Source organism: Coffea eugenioides, chromosome 3 (assembly GCF_003713205.1).
Source record: "Coffea eugenioides isolate CCC68of chromosome 3, Ceug_1.0, whole genome shotgun sequence".
NCBI lineage: Eukaryota > Viridiplantae > Streptophyta > Magnoliopsida > Gentianales > Rubiaceae > Coffea > Coffea eugenioides.
In genome coordinates, this window is record NC_040037.1 from 37,120,858 (window position 1) to 37,140,330 (window position 19,473).

The 19,473-nt window shown below is 36.6% G+C and overlaps 2 protein-coding genes across 2 annotated transcripts; both read right to left on the minus strand.

Moving 5' to 3' along the window:
- Positions 1 to 1,181: 1,181 nt before the first annotated feature.
- Positions 1,182 to 11,180, minus strand: LOC113764547 (OTU domain-containing protein DDB_G0284757). Its single transcript, XM_027308473.1, has 10 exons — positions 10,948 to 11,180; positions 9,819 to 10,082; positions 9,510 to 9,583; positions 6,791 to 6,845; positions 6,642 to 6,716; positions 5,651 to 5,724; positions 5,471 to 5,519; positions 2,643 to 2,727; positions 1,590 to 1,646; positions 1,182 to 1,507 (listed from the first exon to the last, which is right to left on the minus strand). Exons 2-10 carry the CDS (start codon positions 9,981 to 9,983, stop codon positions 1,461 to 1,463), a joined length of 681 nt encoding a protein of 226 aa, XP_027164274.1. The 5' UTR covers positions 9,984 to 10,082; positions 10,948 to 11,180; the 3' UTR covers positions 1,182 to 1,460.
- Positions 11,181 to 12,400: 1,220 nt separating this feature from the next.
- LOC113764506 (nucleolar and coiled-body phosphoprotein 1-like) lies at positions 12,401 to 17,758 on the minus strand. The gene is made up of 8 exons (XM_027308424.1): positions 17,692 to 17,758; positions 17,038 to 17,288; positions 16,406 to 16,470; positions 15,092 to 15,132; positions 14,105 to 14,952; positions 13,739 to 13,828; positions 13,556 to 13,617; positions 12,401 to 12,746 (listed from the first exon to the last, which is right to left on the minus strand). Exons 2-8 carry the CDS (start codon positions 17,173 to 17,175, stop codon positions 12,641 to 12,643), a joined length of 1,350 nt encoding a protein of 449 aa, XP_027164225.1. The 5' UTR covers positions 17,176 to 17,288; positions 17,692 to 17,758; the 3' UTR covers positions 12,401 to 12,640.
- Between the last annotated feature and the right edge of the window lie 1,715 nt (positions 17,759 to 19,473).

Below are 19,473 nucleotides of genomic sequence, written 5' to 3' on the forward strand. Positions count from 1 at the left end.
ATTGTGGTTATTCGCATGTTAAGTTAGGTGTAATTTAAGTATGATAAGGATGGGCAATCCGTTAGAAAAATCCTAAATTTAGATAGCAATTCAGCTTTTACTAATTGGTGCCCTGTTCTAAATTATGCAAGTTAATAATCAAAATCATTAGCTAATCTAATGAGAACATCTTGAGTAAATTATTCAGTAAAGTCCTTAGCCGATCTAATGGCAACATGCCCAATGATGAAAACTTGGATTGTAGTTTACTCATTTAAATGTAAATTGTGGCCTAATACATGCTTAGATAACAACTAAGAGACAACAGCAGATTTAGATAGAAAACTGATTTTTGACCAATTCAAAGCCAAAAGTCTTCAAGAAAGATCAAAGATGTAGAACGCATCCGGACTACAATCTAGTACAACCGAATATACAATCACCAACTTCAAAAAGTAGCAATATGTCTTTTACTGTAGCAAAGATGCTTGTGGCAACTGGCATGAAATCAACCAGTAGCTGGGTGCTGAAATTTTCTTTTCTGACAAGTATCATTTTGGTGGGTTGATGAACAGTCCACAAAGATGTTTGCTTATGTTTGTCACTACACAGATAACTGCATTTGTGGACTAAATTTGCCAAGGTTCTTGAAGTTTTATTTCTCTGGGGCAATATTACAGAAAAACTTGCAGAAACTTTTGCTCCAACCATCGTTGAGTGTAACTTGCTTTTCAGTTGATTTAGAAACATCTACTGGTCATTGCTTGTATAGAACCTTTGAGTTAAATATTTGTCTTCAATTAAAATAGCAAAAGAAAAAGTGATGATCCTACATCTTTCATCAATGTCTGCATCGAGGACATCAAGGGGAAGGAAAATCGTTTCAATTATCATTACATAACTCCTGTGAGCTGCTAAGTCAATTATCATTACATACACATTTCGTTGAAGATTGTTGAGAGAAGGATGTTGATTATTTTCCTTGTAATGCTCAGACAAGATCAATTTAAATGGGAAAATTACGCGCAGAGAGGAACCATAATCTAAGAACTACAACTGTCACTTATAGCTGATGTTCTTCATTTTCTCTTGTTTAAAACTAGCATTTTTGGCACTATCTACGTGTGCAGATATCTTTAGAATGGTCATATTCATTACTAGAAGCTTGAAAAGGGTGACCGTACTGAAGGTCGTTTAAAATCTGAACATAAGAACAATATGTTTGACATATGATAAGATGACAGAAACTTTTAACGCCAAGAGTAGGTTCCTGTATAGATAATCGAGTTTACACTGTTACATGTAATAATTATACGTATTCCAAACTGACTATAACAATTCTTATATAAATTGTTAATGAATTGCATCGCCAATATAGTGTACCCTACAGGTTGAGGCAAAGAAATTGTGTATGGGGAACTCAGGATTACCAGTTGATTTCTGACTGTTTTTGGAACAATACCACGATAAGTTCTTGCTCTTTAGAACAACCAATGCTTCCTCTTCGGTTTATGCTGTACTGGAGCATCTGTGCAATGGAAAACAATTTCTCAGTTTTATTGATTATCACATATCTAATCGTGATTAATCAGAACTGAAATCATGCAAACCTCGCAGTTCATAAAGTGAATTGTAGTGCACCTCAGACCAAAAGCTTAACCAGAGCTCTGCACCATTCAAAGAAAAAAGAGAAAAAAGAGTATCTTAATAATATAGACATAGTGCAGCACACATTTGTAGTTCCTTGCTCACACACTTGGAAACACAATCCTAACATTTAGGGGAACAGCAGGTTATTCCTAGAACATCGAACCAGTATGAAATAATCCGTATCCCTTATATACTGAAAGTTTGATTTCTCATCTCTAGTAATTTCCTCTAGACAAATTACATAAACTTTCAAATTAACATTTGACACAGCACAAGTTTAAGCTTGAATAATTTCTTTAATTCCTCAAACCATATTGAACAAATGTGTGCAAATGACAAGGGGCAAAAAGAGTTACCAGCTATGGAGAATGATATTTCCACCCATAGTAGTAAACTGACTTGATGAAAATTTGTTGGTAGTTGAGTTACCAATGAGGATGTTGACTGAAGAGAAAAATGGTGAAAACTCCTGCACCATTTGTCTCCTTAGTCAATGCAACAATTTGCTGTATCTAACTAGCTTAACAAGTTTCGAGCTAAACATGACTTTGACATTCAAATAGGAAAAGTTTACAACTTCGTTTTTTTGCCCCACATTGACTATGCCCTTGATTTTTACTTTGTTGCATCTGCTAAAGAGATGACCAAAAGTAAATTTAAAAGATCAACTTAGCAAATTTTCAAAAACTTAGAAGATTTGTTCGTTTAGGGCTTAATGGCTCACATGAAATTGCTTGGAATTTCAGGGGCTTTGTTAGAGATTTTCCTATTTCACCTGCTTCTATATTCTTAGCTTCTTTTGATGAAAAGAGAAAAAGGATCCCGTAACTTAAGCGGATGAATTGCAGCAGTGACATTGAAACATGACCAACTGATTTTGATGAAAGGAAATGGTGCATGAGGAACTTCTGACACTAGAAAGAAGGGTCACAATCATGTACTGAAGTCATGGGATTCGATTGGCTTCTTTATTGGCACCATGCCTGAGAAGAACAAGAAAGGAAATGCAATACCTCGCTTAGGCGCTTGATATTGTGGAATAATCTCGATAAAGCAAGTATCTCTAAACGATGTCAAAAGGCATATCTTGGCTGCAAACTGCACGAATGAAGCATTGTCAATGACCTTACACAAACAACAATAGGATATGATCAGGTATCAATTTTCAAGTCAAATAACACATTAACCAAAAAGGGACACTACCACATAGAAATAAAACTAAAGATGAGCAGGACTCAGAAAGAGACTCTTGCAAAATTAATCAACAGTCTCTGGAAAAAAGTAATTCTCCAATGGCCATAAGGTATTGTCCTAGTCATGATCAGTTACTAAAAGGAAGCACCCAGGATTATTCAATCAAAAAGAGTGTGCTCCTAATGCTGTTCTATGGGTCCGCCAAAGTGTGCAGGCACATCCCTTTGTGACGAGGAGAAGAAAGATTTTTATATATTTAGCGTTGTTCTTGGGTTGATGTCATACTTCGTGTCAGGTGGAGAAGTTGATTAACTGCAGGATGATGATAAAATTTGTAAACAACAGTTTGATCTGTTGCACTAAAACCTTCTTATAAATTAGTAAGAATCCTTAAGGTGCCATGAACTATATATATGCCCGTAGATTCCAGTAGATTTTCTCCCTAGTAAAAATGCCTGCTACACAAAAAATATTCTCAGAACCCTTTGAGACCTAAAAGCTGGCTCAATTTCAGTCATCTTTATTTGAACCACAGAAAATTAGGTCCAGGTTATAGGTTGTTAACCTGAACCTAGCACTAGGTGCAGAGTAAGTCAAGTAGGATATCATTCCTGTAAAAGATTCTTCTTTTGACATTGAAATTAAGCTTCAATTAAATTCAGTACTCCATGATATACAGGCATCAACAGGCCAGATTGAATAACTGTGCAACATCAGAAGAGTTCTAGGAATAAATGAAAAAGACACTAGCCGGTTGGAAACCAGCTAAAAAATGTACTCAACATATTTATAAGCTTTCAACATAATTAACATCAAACCACTACTACTAACTTTTGCAATTTCCCTTTTACAACATCCAGAGGTAATCATTTTGGTTTTCTTCGGGAGTTACCACAATTTTTCCATCTAACAGTACAATACTTAAAATATGATTTAAAACATGATCCTTCAAAATCGCAGTCACCTATGAAACTTGCAATTCACTTCAACTTTGACTGAAATAATTCTCTTGGTTTAGCTTCCTTTCAAACTTAGCAAGATTAAAGGGCAGAAATCACTAACCATATCTATCTTGCTGCATCAATTTTCCTTTCCAAACTTTTCCAATGGGGAAATCTTAAACAAAGCTCTTAAGTGTTTTAGGCTTGAAATGAGGTACATCTGCCACAGATAACACCTTCTTCAGACCAGTTCATTTTAATTCTTCTATTAGACTACCAGGAACCCCACCAATTACTGCTTAAAATAATACTTCACTTGGTTCACATTTTAAGGACTGAGATATTTTACTTTCTTTATTTGAGAAAAAAGATGCACAATGTCATCTTCCCTTCAGAGATAAGGTTATTCTAACCTTGCCTATTTTCACCAGCTTTGGAAATGGTATAAGACTCTACAATGTTCATTTTACCTATAATGTCTGAGGCCTTCAAAAGCCTCAAAATTGAATCCCGCCTCTTAACAAAATACCACTAATCGTTCACAAGTATTGCTTTTTTTCATTGGAGATTTAAAAAAAAAAAATTGGTTTTAATAGTCACCCAAAAGCATAGAGGATGACTTCAAATATCTGAGACAAAACCATATCTTCTTCTCCCCTTCACCAAAACTCATCTAACTCAGTCTGCTCTCCTAACCTTTGGACGATGCTAATAACCATCACAGCACTAGCAGTATTTAATTTGTAACCACTGCTGGCTTTCAATCTGCCAGTCCTCGCATCCCAAAAAATCCAACTGCCTTTCTTTTTACTGCATAATTGCTGCAGAATTCGAAGAGATGTTTGCTGAATATGCTTCTGCAGACTAGCACCATCAAAGGGTATCAAATTTTACAACAATTGTCATCTTCTTCTTGAAGAGCCAGAAAATTCACCACAGCAGCAGGAAGGAGGGTTGAAGGATGGAGACACAAAAAACCAGACTTCCTTTGTACTTGCAAGGGTTTGTTAGTACAAAAAACCGAACCACTGAATTTACTTTGTTTTTGCAAATGGAAGAACAAGTGAAAGGGAAGAAGAAATAGGAAGAAGAACACCATTTGGACAATGGTTATTGACTTCCTGGAAATCGAATTCTGTATTTCTGGAAGTCCATTACAAGTAACAATTTTTATTAAATTTTCAATAAAAAGGCAATATTTGAGTAAATAATCCAAGGTAGCAGTTGTATAATTTGGACATACAATCAATGCCTATTTATAAATGAAGGTAACATTGGGTGGAAAGTCAATAAAAGTACTAAACACCATTTCAGCAAAAAAATCTGTCCCTCATTGGCAGGGGAAGGAAACATATATCCTTACATAAAAAAAAAAAAATCCTGGAAGAACAAATATAACAACATAAAAAGATGATTGCAAGTGCTTTAAAAAAAAAACAAGAAGTATATTCTAAATCCGGGAGGAGAATAACCATTATCATTACCTTTCCAACACACAACACTTTGAACTTTCTGCACGACTTTTTTCTTTGATTTCTTGAATTTTAGGTTAAGAAAATTATACTGCAGCATTCTTATTTAACAATTTGCTGATTTATTACCAAGACACACAAGGATCCATTTTCTGTGTTGGAAAAACTGACCAGAGGAGAAGGAAGGGGGTGGGGGGGGGCAAGAAAAACAAGGATGTTTGAAGAATAATAGACCTTATCGGCTGCTGCTTGTAGTGTAACATGGTCCCCCCACTCACCTGATCTGCAAATACAGAAAATCAGACCCAGAATTAGAAGCAGACTACAAAGGAATATATAAAGCATACAACTGCATCTTTGAACAATTTAGAGTATCGAATTGGAGGCATAATTATTCACAAATGAGTATCCTACTTAGCCATTTTCTTCCGATAACGCTTGTACTTCATTGGAACGTAACCTTCATATAAATTAGGGTAGTCCTTCAGCTGAAATAGATAAAGATTTGATGGCATGAAAAAGTTAAAATTGGGAATTCCAATAACTACAGGTAGAGTTGATAGCATTGGATCCAGTGCAAACAGATCTTCTTAATGCAATTGTGTCCAAGGCATTTAGAGAATTAACTTCTCAGGCAAAAAAGTTGCTAACGGAGGGGTGATTGAAAAAACAATCATTTGATGAACGTTGCAGAAGGCACTGCCAGCAGCTCATTCCGCTGGAGCAGATAGAGGGCCATAAATGTAATAGTCATACTGCAGAAAGTATACTGTGTACCTACAGAATGTAAAACTCATATAGGCTTGTAGTAGAGATATGTTACACGGAGATGGTCAAAATGTCACAAGAAATCTAGGCTGGAAATGTGCAAGTGCTAGCTGAAAATTTAGTGGATGGATTGCTTGATCAAAGGACCCTTGACAACATGACAAATATTTTCTTTTTCGAATTACAGATACTAAAATACCATTTAATTTGTCACATGAAATAAGCATTCAACCTTCCAAGTGTAATTTCTAAACCAATAAAAATTAAACTGGCTAGCATCATCAATCAACAGACTAACAAGGAAAATGGCTGATCAAGATAAGAGACAGTACACTTGAAAAAAAGGTGACAGATAGTATAAGATCTTTCACATAAAAGATGTAACAAACACAAGTAATCAACATTGTATAGACACCAAAACATCAAAATTAAGCAGCAAAATAAGGTCGTGCCCTATTTTGTATAATTATATTTGACTCCATGAGACTGCTTACCCATCTACAAAAGAAAGCATCAAAACCACAAACATAATTCCTGGACATAATTATTGACCAAATATATAATAGATTATAGTTAATCTATTCGGCATAACACCTAACTCAAGTCTCAGTATCTTAGAAGCTGCCCAAGCACAAACCTGTTTCACAACCTCCTTCCTGACTTGCCTATGATACTCTGGGGACCTATAAAGCTGGTCTGAAAGAGCTCGGAACTGAAGAAAAGGACAAATATAAATGAACAGATGAATGGCATTAGGATCTTAAAGGCAACAAGAAATTAGCAAACCTGACAATTGCCATCTCCTGAGACCTTGACTTCATATAAACCATAAACATTTAGCCTGAAAGAGGATCAAAGAAGGAAAACATTCATCAGCTTATCCCAGCTGAAGAGTTAAAGGAGTAGAAGAGAAGGCTACATCTTTTCCTTTTCCTGGTAAGCAAATTATAGCCTTGGTACCTATTGATAATTAATTATTTTCAACAATATCAAAAGGTAATAGCATGATCTTATTTAAACTCTTTCTCACTCTTCTGTTACAGACAGAGGCAAGCATATACACAAAGAGACATTGGTTGGTCAGGATGTGGAGCAGATGGAGCACCTTGATGCCTGTAACTGCAGAGAGTATTTTCTGGTAAAGTTTAGTAAGCTTTTCAAAGTACAGAGGAAATTTTTCCCACTCTATCATAGAAAATGGTACTAAGTTCTGTCGACAAAGCCCTAGCAACTGCCCTTGGTTTCAGTTATCATGGACAGAGCAAGCATTGCAGCCGAGGGTGATGAGATACACCTTTCTTCATGCAGCTAAAGCGATCCAATGTGGTACGCATGAAAGAAGCTAGTTGCGTCTTCTCAACTTTACATAGTCCAACATCATATCTTCTTTCTGTTTTATCTAACAAGCCATAATTTCTAGAAATACAATCTTAAGTCCCTTCCCTCAAGACAATCAAGTAGATAGAAGATGGGGAAAAAATATAATCCAGAGTAACCTCAAATCATACAATTCAACTATATATGATTCCATTGCTCCAGTATTTAAAAAGATTATGCAAGAAAGTATTTAGTCTGAAGAACAGGGCATGGAAGAACAAATAAGCTACTCTTCCTAGAGGCGAAAAGGGGAAAAAGATAGTAAATTTGCCTAGTATAAGATTTAAAGGCATTATTGAATATAATTTCATAAAGAACAACAAAATTAGGTGGGACTGATTCCCACTATAATGTCTTAGGGCTGCATTTTGATTATTAAGCAGAACAGTTAATTGATCAAGGATAAACTTGGGAAATCCGCAAACTAGTAGAGGGAGCTACGCAATCAAATTTAGAAGGCTTTGATTTTTTTCTTTTTCTGAGGGACTCAACCTAGTCAATATCTTCTGAACATCTTTAGGAATGATTTACCTTAGCCTCCTCTGGAATTTAATTCTAATTATAGAACCTGCACAATCTTATTTCGATTATAATAGTAAACATTCAAGTTTCATTTCAGTTTCTACACCTTTCTTGCCAAGACAATTTCAAAGCTTGGTTGATGAGTAGATGGGAAGTAACTAAGTATTGTTCTACTCAAAAGAATGTAAGCTTATAGAGGTTGGTTGATCATCCTACAGAACCAATACAACTTAAATATTTAGCTCAGCCTTTAAGACAGATTTCTTATAGGCAGACTCGAAGTAAGGGTAAGCTCATGCATTACTCTTAACAGACTATAGCAATGTTATTGTCGTACACTGGGCTTTATCTAGATTGCTGACCTCATACAAATATGAAACCTGGTTAATCTCTATAGCCATCCAAAATCAAGATCTCACTTTCTTCAGTAAAGAGATTACTTCTAAGAAAACAAATCTGTGCATGCAATAGTATAGAACCACTATACACCCGTGCCAAATTTTATGTCAGTTTTTCTTTTTGAGATTGCTCCAATATAAAGTTCACCTTCATCAAATGAAAAGTCTCTCTCTTCAGACATGCAGTAAAAGAAGTTGGAAACTCATGAGATTCATTAAATTTTATTTTTTAGCCTTTACAAAACTTAAGAGGCAATGTCAGCAGAGTTAGAAAGTTCTAGTATAATGTCAACCAAAACCACACAAGGGGGCCACATAACTTTAAAAAAGTTACAGGGCATCTGAAGGTATTACTCTTTAAGCGGAGAAACTAGGTAGTATATCAAGCACATCAATTGTTCAGAATAAAGTAATCTTATTGTTAGAAGGCCTAACATCTGCCCAAGTGTTCTAGCGTCAAATGTTCTTTCGACTATCATTCTCCAAATACACAACAGTTCATAGCATCTTTCTTACTGGAAATTGCAAAAGACTAAAAATCCTCAAATAGTACAATCCAACTCTCTGACTTTAATTCACAAATATCCAGCTAGAAATGGCCTCTTCCTTCTTTGTCCCAGAAGGCAAAAATCCCTTTGTTCTACATGGCATTTATAAGAATCCCTTTGTTCTATTTTATATGATATACATGTTACTCCGGATGTAAAACATTTGGCGCTGACCCTAGAAGGAAATATCTTACAAATTTTTAAGCACTTAGATAGTAGTTGGTGATGTTGGGCTGATCATATTCCAATTTCCTATCTTCACAATTAACCTAAAATACACATGGTTAATGTTTTCCCCATTTTATCATAGAGTTGCCAATATCATTCAACACACAGAGCTGATTCAAAAGCTACCATATAAAATGAGATGGAAAGAGGCTGCTATTTACAAGAGTTCACTTCTTGGCCAATTTTACAAATCAAGAAATGTTTCTGAACTGTATACTCCTTGTGGCAATAGTATGATAGATAAGAAGAGATCACAAGTGATAAAAGATAGTAAAACTCAATAGAACAGTTTTATATGAAGTTTTTCATCATATTTTTTACAGTTTCCCTACTAATGAAGAGAGCAAGACACACAGACAGACAGATGGCCTGTGTCTCTGCATGTGTGCGTGAGAGAGAGAGAGAGAGACTGCAATGAATCTGTAGACTAACCTCTGAAATAACCGCTGGTAATCCAAACTAGCATCACTCGAGTCCGGGATGTAAGAATTTATTTTTGGAACATGCTGTGATTCCAAACAAAAATGGAATGAAATTAGAACATCCAAAAATTTGTAACAGTAATTTGTTCACTTCTTCAATGTTTTCATAGTTTTTGAAAGAAAGTAGGTTTCTCCTACTACAGCATGGCGTCAAAGTAAATTATTGCAGAGTTTTTTTCCCAGAATAATATACAGAGATACAAAAACAACTATGTTTAGACAATAACCAAATTGTAATGTAGGACTATGTATGTCTTACAGGAATAGGTGCTAGATGGGAAACCCTTTGACCAACTGCCCCATCTAATTTAGCATACTCCTCAGAGAGCACCATGGCAATCATCTTATCATCCTCTATGTCTTGTTGACTGCTGGATGAAGTTGAAGTAGAACATTCACCAAGGCTTGCATTCCCATTTGTCATAGTTTGTTTATCAAAAACTTTCAGCTTCCTCGAGCAGTTGACAACAAAGAGCTTATAGCTTCCTCAAATCAATCAACACAGAACTTTATATACTCTAATCTGCAAGCAAAAGAAAATTTGGTACATTTACTCCGTCAGACAGGATATCCAAAACTCAAAACTCCCAGCACATTTTTAGTTTTTTAACCTATGATTTAGGAATGCAAGAACAAAATCAATAGGAAATTCAAAATATACCAACGGTGCAACTAATATAGGTGCCTAAGACTAAACTGGAGTGCTAAGAATGGACAGTTCATAATTGAAAGTAAGAACTTCCAACCAAGAGATGCAAGTGAAAATGGAGGAAACTCTCTCACCAAATTGACAAATAACACCATATATAACCATATGAGTGCTCTATATGCAAGCCAACCATTTGTAAGAACAGATTCTCGGAATTCTCAGCTAAAAGAATGCAGGGAAAATAAGGTTAACCCTCTTGCTAAACTCACAAATAACACCATAAATGAGTAGAATTGATGCTCAATATATAAGTCAACCTTTTGATCCGTGAAAACACGTTTGACAATGAAAGCTATTGAGGTAGGTAAGTGTGTTCACTATTTAGGAAAATCAAGCATTGGAATGATTCCAATTTCCAAGCATCTATTTCTGGAAATTAAAAATACTTTTTTTCATCCAATGTTTGATTAATCGTATTTCCCTGCAAAATCCAACATTCACTCAAGATCCAAAACTTCTAATTGATTCATTCTCACGGAAACTGTCGGCAGAATAAAAAGACGATCTTTTTCAACAGATTATTGGGACATTCCTGGTCAGACAGTTAAATGGCATTTGATGACACGAAAAGGGTTCGATTCATTCACAGGTTTCAATCCAATCACATAATCAAAGACCCAAAATTTTGAAGAAAACAGAAAGCACCACAACATTAGCAGCAGGAATCATTCAGCTTTACCTCGAGGCTTGAAGATGGATGACAGTTTCAGCAGCTTTCTGGTGGGAGAATGAAGGAATGAAGGAAGAAACTTTCGAGATTCCGAGTTTTGGACCTGGCAAGAAATGGAGTGTGGGGAGTTTCGGCTTACAACTAACGCGGCAAATCTTGGAGTGTGAGCCAATGGAAGTTTGGAACCTTGAGCAGTTGATCAAACAGGTGACACGGAACCGAACAAAATCCTAATTTTTGGCAGATATTTTGAATTTTTAAATTGTCCAAAATTGTACTCAACCTCTCTTGTCAACGTGTACATTTTTCTCTCGCTTGTCTCTTTCCTTCTTTTCCTTTTCTTTTTTGATAAGAAATGGATTTATTTGAGGGCAAATTACACTAAAACCCCTTGGATTAGTGTGAATAACCTGTTGGGCAAATGAATTTTTTTACCAATTTTTTCTCTTACAACTTTTTAACAACTTCAATTACAGTAATTTCAAAAACTCCTTAAAATACACACTTTACAATACCTAGAAACACACTAAAATAAAAAAAAAATTCTTCTTTCTATTCTTCTACTTCCTCCTCCCATCTCAACCCACCACTCCACCACCGGCCAATATTGGTGCCAGCCGCCAGTCACCTTTTTTTTTAAATTTTTTTTCTTTGCTTTCTCCCCTCTCCCTCCTTCTCCTCCCTGCCTCGCCTCTCCTCTCCCCTCCCCTCCCCCTCACCCCACTCTCACCCACCACTTCCTCCCCTCGTCTTCCTCCCCCCGCAACCATCCCTATCTCCCATGCACAATCTGGGAGTGTTAGGGTTTGTCAAGGTTTCAATCTTTCGGACATAATAATATACGAGCCATATTCTTGCATCATATTTTCACAAGTAGTGATATACCAGAAAAACAAAACCAGACACTCCTAGCAGGTTAATAATTTGTCTTCCTCAATTGATCAGAAAGTAATGAAGTAAGGGAAAAAAGAAAGGGACTCTATGGTGATGCATCTTTATACACTGTGTGAGCTCAGGTGGTAACAGTTACCCACCCGGATGCTGCAAGTAGCTCAGCTCATATCATAACAGTCATCCACCCAGTAGCGGTAAGTAGCTACAGTGGCGGAGTGGTATTTCTTAGAAAAGGGGTGGCAACACAAGACAAAAGGGTCGCAGTGGGCTGAGGGGTACCACTTGCAAAATGAGAGATTAATCCAATCCACAGGTGATTAGGGGCACCTTCAACCGCAGTATTGAAATGGATGGCTGAGATCGAGCAGAGCACCTCCTACCCGATCTACAACCGCCCATAACACAATGCAGTCCCATCTATGGGTTTAGCAAGGACTTGAGCAGTCAGGCTAGCAAGTATTTCTGGAGGCTTCCAGGTAGCCTAGAGATTCTTGGGGTCTTCAATTACTTGCAAAGTGTAAAGAACAACCAAGACACCTAACAGTTAATTAGGGGTGTACACAATAAATGGCAATAACCATAAACAACAGATTCAAAAAAAAAAAAAATGACAGTCAACTGCATGATATCTTAACAGTTTTGTGTCAATTGGCATATATTGCTAATCAACTCAAAAATATTACACCCATTTGGATCACCAAATCCAATAACTATAGCGACCAATGAAGAATAACATGTTGGAGAGACAAAATTTTGCAAGCTAGAAAGCACCCCAAAATTGCAGGCCACTCAGATTCAATGGCGATCATTACTCGTCATCGGAGTAATTAAACTTTACTGAGTGTGATTGCAAGTCAATCTGCCCTCCTCTATAGCTACCACGCTTCTTCTTGGTCTTTTCATGCCGGAAGCCCCTGAGAGAAAGAGAGAGAGAGAGAGAGAGACAGTTTGTTCCGGTTAAGCTGCCACCAAAATACAAACAATGATGTATACGTAAAAGGCAGCTACTTCCAAACTGCATGTGCAAAGGGCCCAACCATGTTAACTCAAGAAAGACAGGTTTTACTCCTATTGTAGGGAAGCATATAATATTAAATCATGACTAAGCAACTGCGAAGAAAAATACTCAGTTGAGGCCTTTATATCTCTGCCACAGGCTCCTCTTTCAACAATTTGCTCAATGTACTAACTATCATAAGAATTGCTAAGATGCGAAAAATGACTTTTAGAACCAAAAACTGGTCCAAAAGGCAGAATGGTGTTCAAACATTCTCCAAACTTTAAATTCCAACAATATGACGGAAAGCCCAAGATCCCAATTATATTAGCAAATGGGCGAACTTTTAAGAAAGAAGCTCTCTTAACACTTGCATGGTTCCACTTGATGCCCACTTATAGGTCTTTCTCTTGCATTGTATATGTTCTGCAATGCTGCATTATAACCCTAAAACTAAAAGTTATGACCCATTTTCATCTTTAACAATACAACTTAGGCAGGTTATCCATTCACCTTCAATTCATTAAGTTGTTAGACCAATTTTTGTGAATTTAATTATGTGGAGACTTATTGTTATTCTAAATTTCTTACTGTATTTATCAGCAGAGTTCCACCTCATATCTATTCATTCACCAGAAAGAGTCTTTTCCCTGATTTACGAAAGAGGAAGCAAAAAATCGTTTGACCATGAAGCACAATTTGATGATAAGAAATTAGAATACAGACCTCCCTTTCACCTGGCCCAGGACTTCTTGTGCTTTTGCACCATAACCAATTTCTGCACCACTCTACCCAAAAAAGAAGAAACAAAAAAATCTTGAGGGCAAGAAAAGTGTAAAAGCACACTATTGTTTTTTACTGCTTCCAGGATTGGAAAATGGAAGCTGTAGAATATAAAAATCCTCAAACCTTTGCCCAATAAGAATTATCCTGAAGCCTCTCATCAGCAAACTCCACTGCATCAACTTTCACCCTTTGAAAAGCATTCGCTGTTTTAGGCTGCAGTAATGGTGACAGGTTTAGGTTGTCTTGAATGATTAGCCCAATTAGTGAAACATGCAGACAGGATACTGGAAAAAGGTAAAACGACTGCATTGAGCAGTACGTTTTCTAGAAGACAATGTACATAGAAGAGGCACGCACAAACGTCCACACAATTATACCCACACACACACACACACACACAGAGCCCAGGGTAAAAGCTGCCTATTAAGTGCTGCCATTGGTGTATTTACATGGCCAAAAGATCGGGTAAATAATAAACAGCATGCATACCTCAGCAGATCCATTGCGCTGTTTCCTAGCACATTTCTGCGCAGCAGATCTCTCAACACTATTTTTCTTGAGAACCCCCTGTGTGTTTACATTGAACTGTTTCTGCGGCTCACTAACATCGCCATTCTCCTTTTCCGTTTCTCCAGCAACATGACCATCACCTCCAAGAACCAAATTGACTTCACCTTGCTTCACAACAACCTCAGCTTCGTCTATGCCTTCAGTTTTTCTCCTTTTGGATTCTTCAATTGCTGCTCCTTCAACAGGCTTATCCTTCTTTTCATCAGAAGCAGATCTTTTTCTCTTCTTTGACTCCTTGTTGGCAACATTATCTGATGTCTCCTGTGAATTTCCTTTGTTTTCCACACCAGTATCAGATACATCCTTTTTCTTTCTCTTCTTTTCTTTCAGTTTCAGTTTACTATCATCCAATGGGACGTCTACAGTGTCCATGTCTGTGTCCCTGATAACTGCACTTTCTGCTCCCTTGCCATCATCAACAGGAGAAACCATCCTTAGCTTCTGCTTCTTCAGCTTATCCTTAGGTTTAGTTGTCTCTGAAGAGTCTTTATTGCCATTGGAGCTGATAATTTCTAAACTTTCTGGTTTTCCTTCAATGGCCTTAGGCAATGAGTCTTCTTGTTTTCCATTATCATCAAGTGATTCAGATGTTAACTTATTTTTCTTCTTCTTCTTCTTGTCTATCGGCTCCTTCATGGACTCATCTGCCTTCACCTCAGAAATAACAGATTTGGCATCATCGTTTTCTTCAGTACTCTTTTTCTGCTTCTTCTTACTAGCAGTTTCTACAGGAGCATCTTTGTCCATCGTCCCATCAGCACCTTGTTCTGCACAAATGTCCTAGGATAAGCACAAACCAATACATTGACCCGCTAAGCTAAATAGTACTTGAAACAGGAAATCAGATTTGACATAAGGGAGGAAGGCAGGAACAATAGTATCATTAAGTTCTGTTTTGTCAAATACCTTGCTCCTTCTGGCCTTTGAAATCTGTATCAGCACTTCTACTGCACGTCAGAGAAGCTCAACTAGCATGAGAAACAGAAGCTGAAGCTATGTGCAAAATGTGAATCGGACAATATTAAATCTTCATGCATGGAAACCTATTATAAAAATATACATTTTTGAAAGATGGAAACCAAAAAATGTCTACGTCATACATCTGTGAAAATCATTTTTCCTGTCAATAGGTGTTGGTCACATTCGCCAAAATGGAAAAAGCATTCCCATGGTAAGGTATTAGCATATTTAGCAAGCATGATCTTTTGGATGGGAAGCTTTTCATAACATAGAGACTCCTCATTAGCAAACTCATCATCAATCCATTACATGCAATCTCATTCAAGCCTTGGGAAGGTAAGCAAGCACTAACTAAAAAATCTTCAGATAATAAACAGGCTTAGGACTGAATATCACATATTTTAACAGCCGTTTTATTCTTGTTATACTTCGGCATTTTGATGTTGATTCCTCATTTTGAGACACCACAACCACCAGGTTACTTGGACACAGATCCACATTTTATCACATAAGCAACTGCTTTAAACATCAAGATAGATCATTTTGAGATGAACATTTTTACTCCTAAAGCAACTATGGTTTCTGCGATGAAAGATTTAAATCTACTATTGTCAAATATACTGAGGTCCTAACACCATCAAATTACAAAGCAAATGACCAATCCAATATCTCCCCTATTTACAAGTAGTTTATGCCTGTGATATTAAAAAAAATGAAGGGAAAAAAAAGACTGCCGAGAGATAACTAAGTTCAGATCACTAAGTGGATAATAGAAGCGCCACATGCAAGTTGACCGTGACTTTTGAACTTTTGATGTCTAAAAAATCTTCCTCATCTATCATATGATGCATGAAAATTGCCAGTGGGGAGGCCACTGTGTTACGTAAGCAGTCTAATCAAAGGGTCTAAAAGGGGTTGCTCCCACTGCTTATAGTCTAATACCCTTATTATCAAACATAGTAATATGCTTCTGTTTACCTTTGCTATTGATAACTAGCATATCAAAGTTCTCTGACATGGAAAAATTCTTGCTACCAACTCTAATGGCAGAATTTTCTGACTACATTCCTGATCTAACGAGCTTACTTTTTATTCATTTTTTTGTTTTCTTTAATAAATTAGGTGGGCAGAATAAGTCAAGAAAACTCTGCCAAAGAATTTCAAATTGCATTTCTAGAATAACAATAAAACTCTGCTAAAACACAGCAAAAAATCAAAATTCAAAAGTACAAAATTTTCATTGTCAAATTTCTAGCCTACCAGTTATCTAAATATTTGCAGTACATCTCCTCCAAGTCAAATGAATCTGCCTTCCAAGAATCATCCTGCAGTAAAATCATGATCAACTGTTACAGTCTGGCCATTTAAAACATTAATACAAAAGTTACTGAATCTGAATTCAGAAGGCAGCATTCCATCTTACATTAGGACATAAGCAAAAATGCATGCATCACTACTCTGCCGATAAAGCACTAAACTTTTTCACGGCCCGATGTTCAGGCAGTCAGTTTATAATACAATTAAAACAAACATCCAATAAGTAAAGGTTTAGAGCCTTAAAAAACATCATTTATATAAAATTACTACAGTTAACATTTTTCTAGAAACACCCAAAAAGCAACCATCCAAACAGAGCCATCAAATTTGAAAATAGAATTTTTGTTTAAAGATCAAATGGTAGTGCAATGCCAATAACCAATATACAGTCTACTAAATCAAAGTATACAGTCTTAAACAACAACATTGTACGTTCTGCTTCACCACATCTATATCTTTCTCTACCAGAACGATAAATTTATCTTTCCCTATCTAAATTTGGGCATGTCTATGGATTTCAATTGCATAAAGTGTAGTGTACTTTTCAAAAACTTCATAGTGAAGTATCAAATTACCTCAACTTGAGCTTCTTTCAAGAAGCGCTTAAACGTCTTGGAAAAACCCTTGTCATGAATATACTGAATGACAGAGTGAAGAAGAGCAATCTTAGTTTCAGGCTGCTGCTGCTCCTCCTTAACTAGCGTTTTCGTCATTGTCCGTCCTGTGCGCTCGAGCTTTCCCTTCTCCTTCTGCTCTGCAAGGAGAACCTGGCGAGGCTTGAAAGCAACAATTCGTCTTGAAACTGAGCTATTGCTCTCTTCTCCTCCTTGGATCATACACTGACATTATTAATATCAAAAAAATCAAAAACTAATTCTTTTTTCCAAATTCAATTCAATTAACTCAAATACAAAAAAAAAAGCAAAAAAAAAAAACATGTACAAGCTAGGTGGTGGATGAGAAATTTCAAACTACACATACAAACAGCAAAAAACAAATGAGGTAGAAAAACAAATAAAAAAGAAGAAAATGTTATCGAAATCAAGCATTAATTCTTCCAATATTGCAGTAACCTAACAAATTATGCAAATAAGAGTCAATAACAACCAAAAAAAATTAGAAAAAACAACATCTCCAAGCCATTGACGAGAAATTTCAATCAGTATCCAAACAGCTTAAGCTAAAAAGGAAAATTAAAAAAAAAAAGGGAAAGGAGAAAAAGTTCTTACCAGCTGGGTTGTGAAGAACAGGAAGGCGGCAGGGAGGAGAAGGTGGAAGTTTCTGGAAGATGATATTATTTTTCTTTAGCAGTTAATACTACTGCTAAGCAGTAGAATTAGGGTATAAGGAATTAGCGGATATGATTAGGGTTTTTTATTTTTCGGGGTCGGGTTAAGGATGTGGGTTGGTTTGAAGATGGATAGTCACAAGACACAACAACAATTAGGTTTAATTACATTTTCTACCCCTGAACTTGTATATATGGGACATGTTGTACTAGAGTTTTGTATTTTTTTTTTGTCGCAAATATAGTGGTAGTATAACCTATTCTATCCAATCGACGGAGAACCCGTCGGAGATAGTCACTTAAAAGTGATAGCCACAATTAAGTGACAAGGTAGAAGGTCAAGAATTGTTAATGACTTTAAAGTTTTGGTAATGACCAACAGCCCAAGAGGTTTTAGGCTATTAGAGTTTTGTATGCAAGTGAAAATTGTCACATTACATTGTACAATATTAGGACCATGAATTTTAGATTAGAACCATGAAATTTTAGCACCCTGAGATTTACTAGGTTAAAAATAAGGAAAGTGAAAATAAGGAAATAAGCAGTAAGGCCATCATTTTGATCTTATTCGTTTAACATCTAGTTGCATAGTTTGTGTATGACTAATATATATATATATATATATATATATATATATTATGGGTATTGGTAAGAAGAATAGGGGAAGCAATGTTGCTCTCAAATTGAATATGACCAAAGCTTATGATAGGGTTTCTTGGATTTTTTTGATCAATGTGTTACGTGCTTTTGGGTTTGGTGAAAGATGTATTGATATGGTTTGGCGTCTTATTTCTAATCCATGGTTTTCTGTTTTGATTAATGGGATGCCATGTGGTTTTTTTCCATCTTCTCGGGGGCTTCGTCAAGGGGATCCTTTGTCTCCTTCTTTGTTTATTATAGGTGCAGAGGTGCTTTCACGGCTTTTGAATCAACTTCTGCTGCATCCACGCTTTAATGGTTTCAAGGTTCCTCGAGGGTGTCCTCTAGTTAGTCACCTGGGGTATGCAGATGATATTCTTATTTTTTCTAGTGTCTCAGCAGTATCCCTGAAGTTGTTAATGGAAACGCTGAAAAAGTATGAACATGTTTCGGGCCAGAGAATAAATGCCTCAAAGAGTTGTTTCATGGTTCACCCACGACTATCCCGGACAAGAAAGGTATTAATTCAGAGCATAACGGGCTTTTTTCCCAAGGAATTTCCTTCTAACTATCTTGGCTGTCCTCTAATGGTGGGGAGACGTAAAAAGGCTTATTTCCAGAATTTGATCACGACGGTGGCTGCTACGATTGTTTCTTGGAAAAATCGTTTGTTGTTACTAGGAGGTAAGGTTGTACTTATTAAACATGTACTGTCCTCGCTTCCATTGCATTTGCTAGCTACTGTGTCACCTCCAAAATCTGTATTTGCTACTCTCGAGCATTTGTTTGCAAATTTCTTTTGGGGTTTAGATGAGGGTGGTTTAAAATACCATTGGATTCGTTGGAAAGATCTTTGTGCTCCAAAAGAGGAGGGTGGGCTTGGTATTAGATCACTGGATGATGTTTTTAATGCCTTTTCTATTAAGCTATGGTGGAGGTTTCGACAAAATGCGTCTCTTCGGGCTAATTTTATGATGGCCAACTATTGTTCAAATGCGCACCCAGGTATGGTTGTTCGTTCGGAAGGGGCCTCTCATACGTGGCGTAGGATGTTACATGTTCGGGACATTGCTGAACAACATAT

Coding starts and splice junctions, on each gene's coding strand:
- LOC113764506 (XM_027308424.1), bottom strand. CDS start 17,175: ATGACGAAAACGCTAGTTAAGGAGGAGCAGCAGCAGCCTGAAACTAAG. Junction 14,953..15,091: donor CAAAGGCCAGAAGGAGCAAG/GTATTTGACAAA, acceptor ACATTTGTGCAG/AACAAGGTGCTGATGGGACG. Junction 13,829..14,104: donor AGCGCAATGGATCTGCTGAG/GTATGCATGCTG, acceptor CCATTACTGCAG/CCTAAAACAGCGAATGCTTT.
- LOC113764547 (XM_027308473.1), bottom strand. CDS start 9,983: ATGACAAATGGGAATGCAAGCCTTGGTGAATGTTCTACTTCAACTTCA. Junction 6,846..9,509: donor TACCAGCGGTTATTTCAGAG/GTTAGTCTACAG, acceptor ATCCTCTTTCAG/GCTAAATGTTTATGGTTTAT. Junction 1,647..2,642: donor ATATCAAGCGCCTAAGCGAG/GTATTGCATTTC, acceptor TGAATGGTGCAG/AGCTCTGGTTAAGCTTTTGG.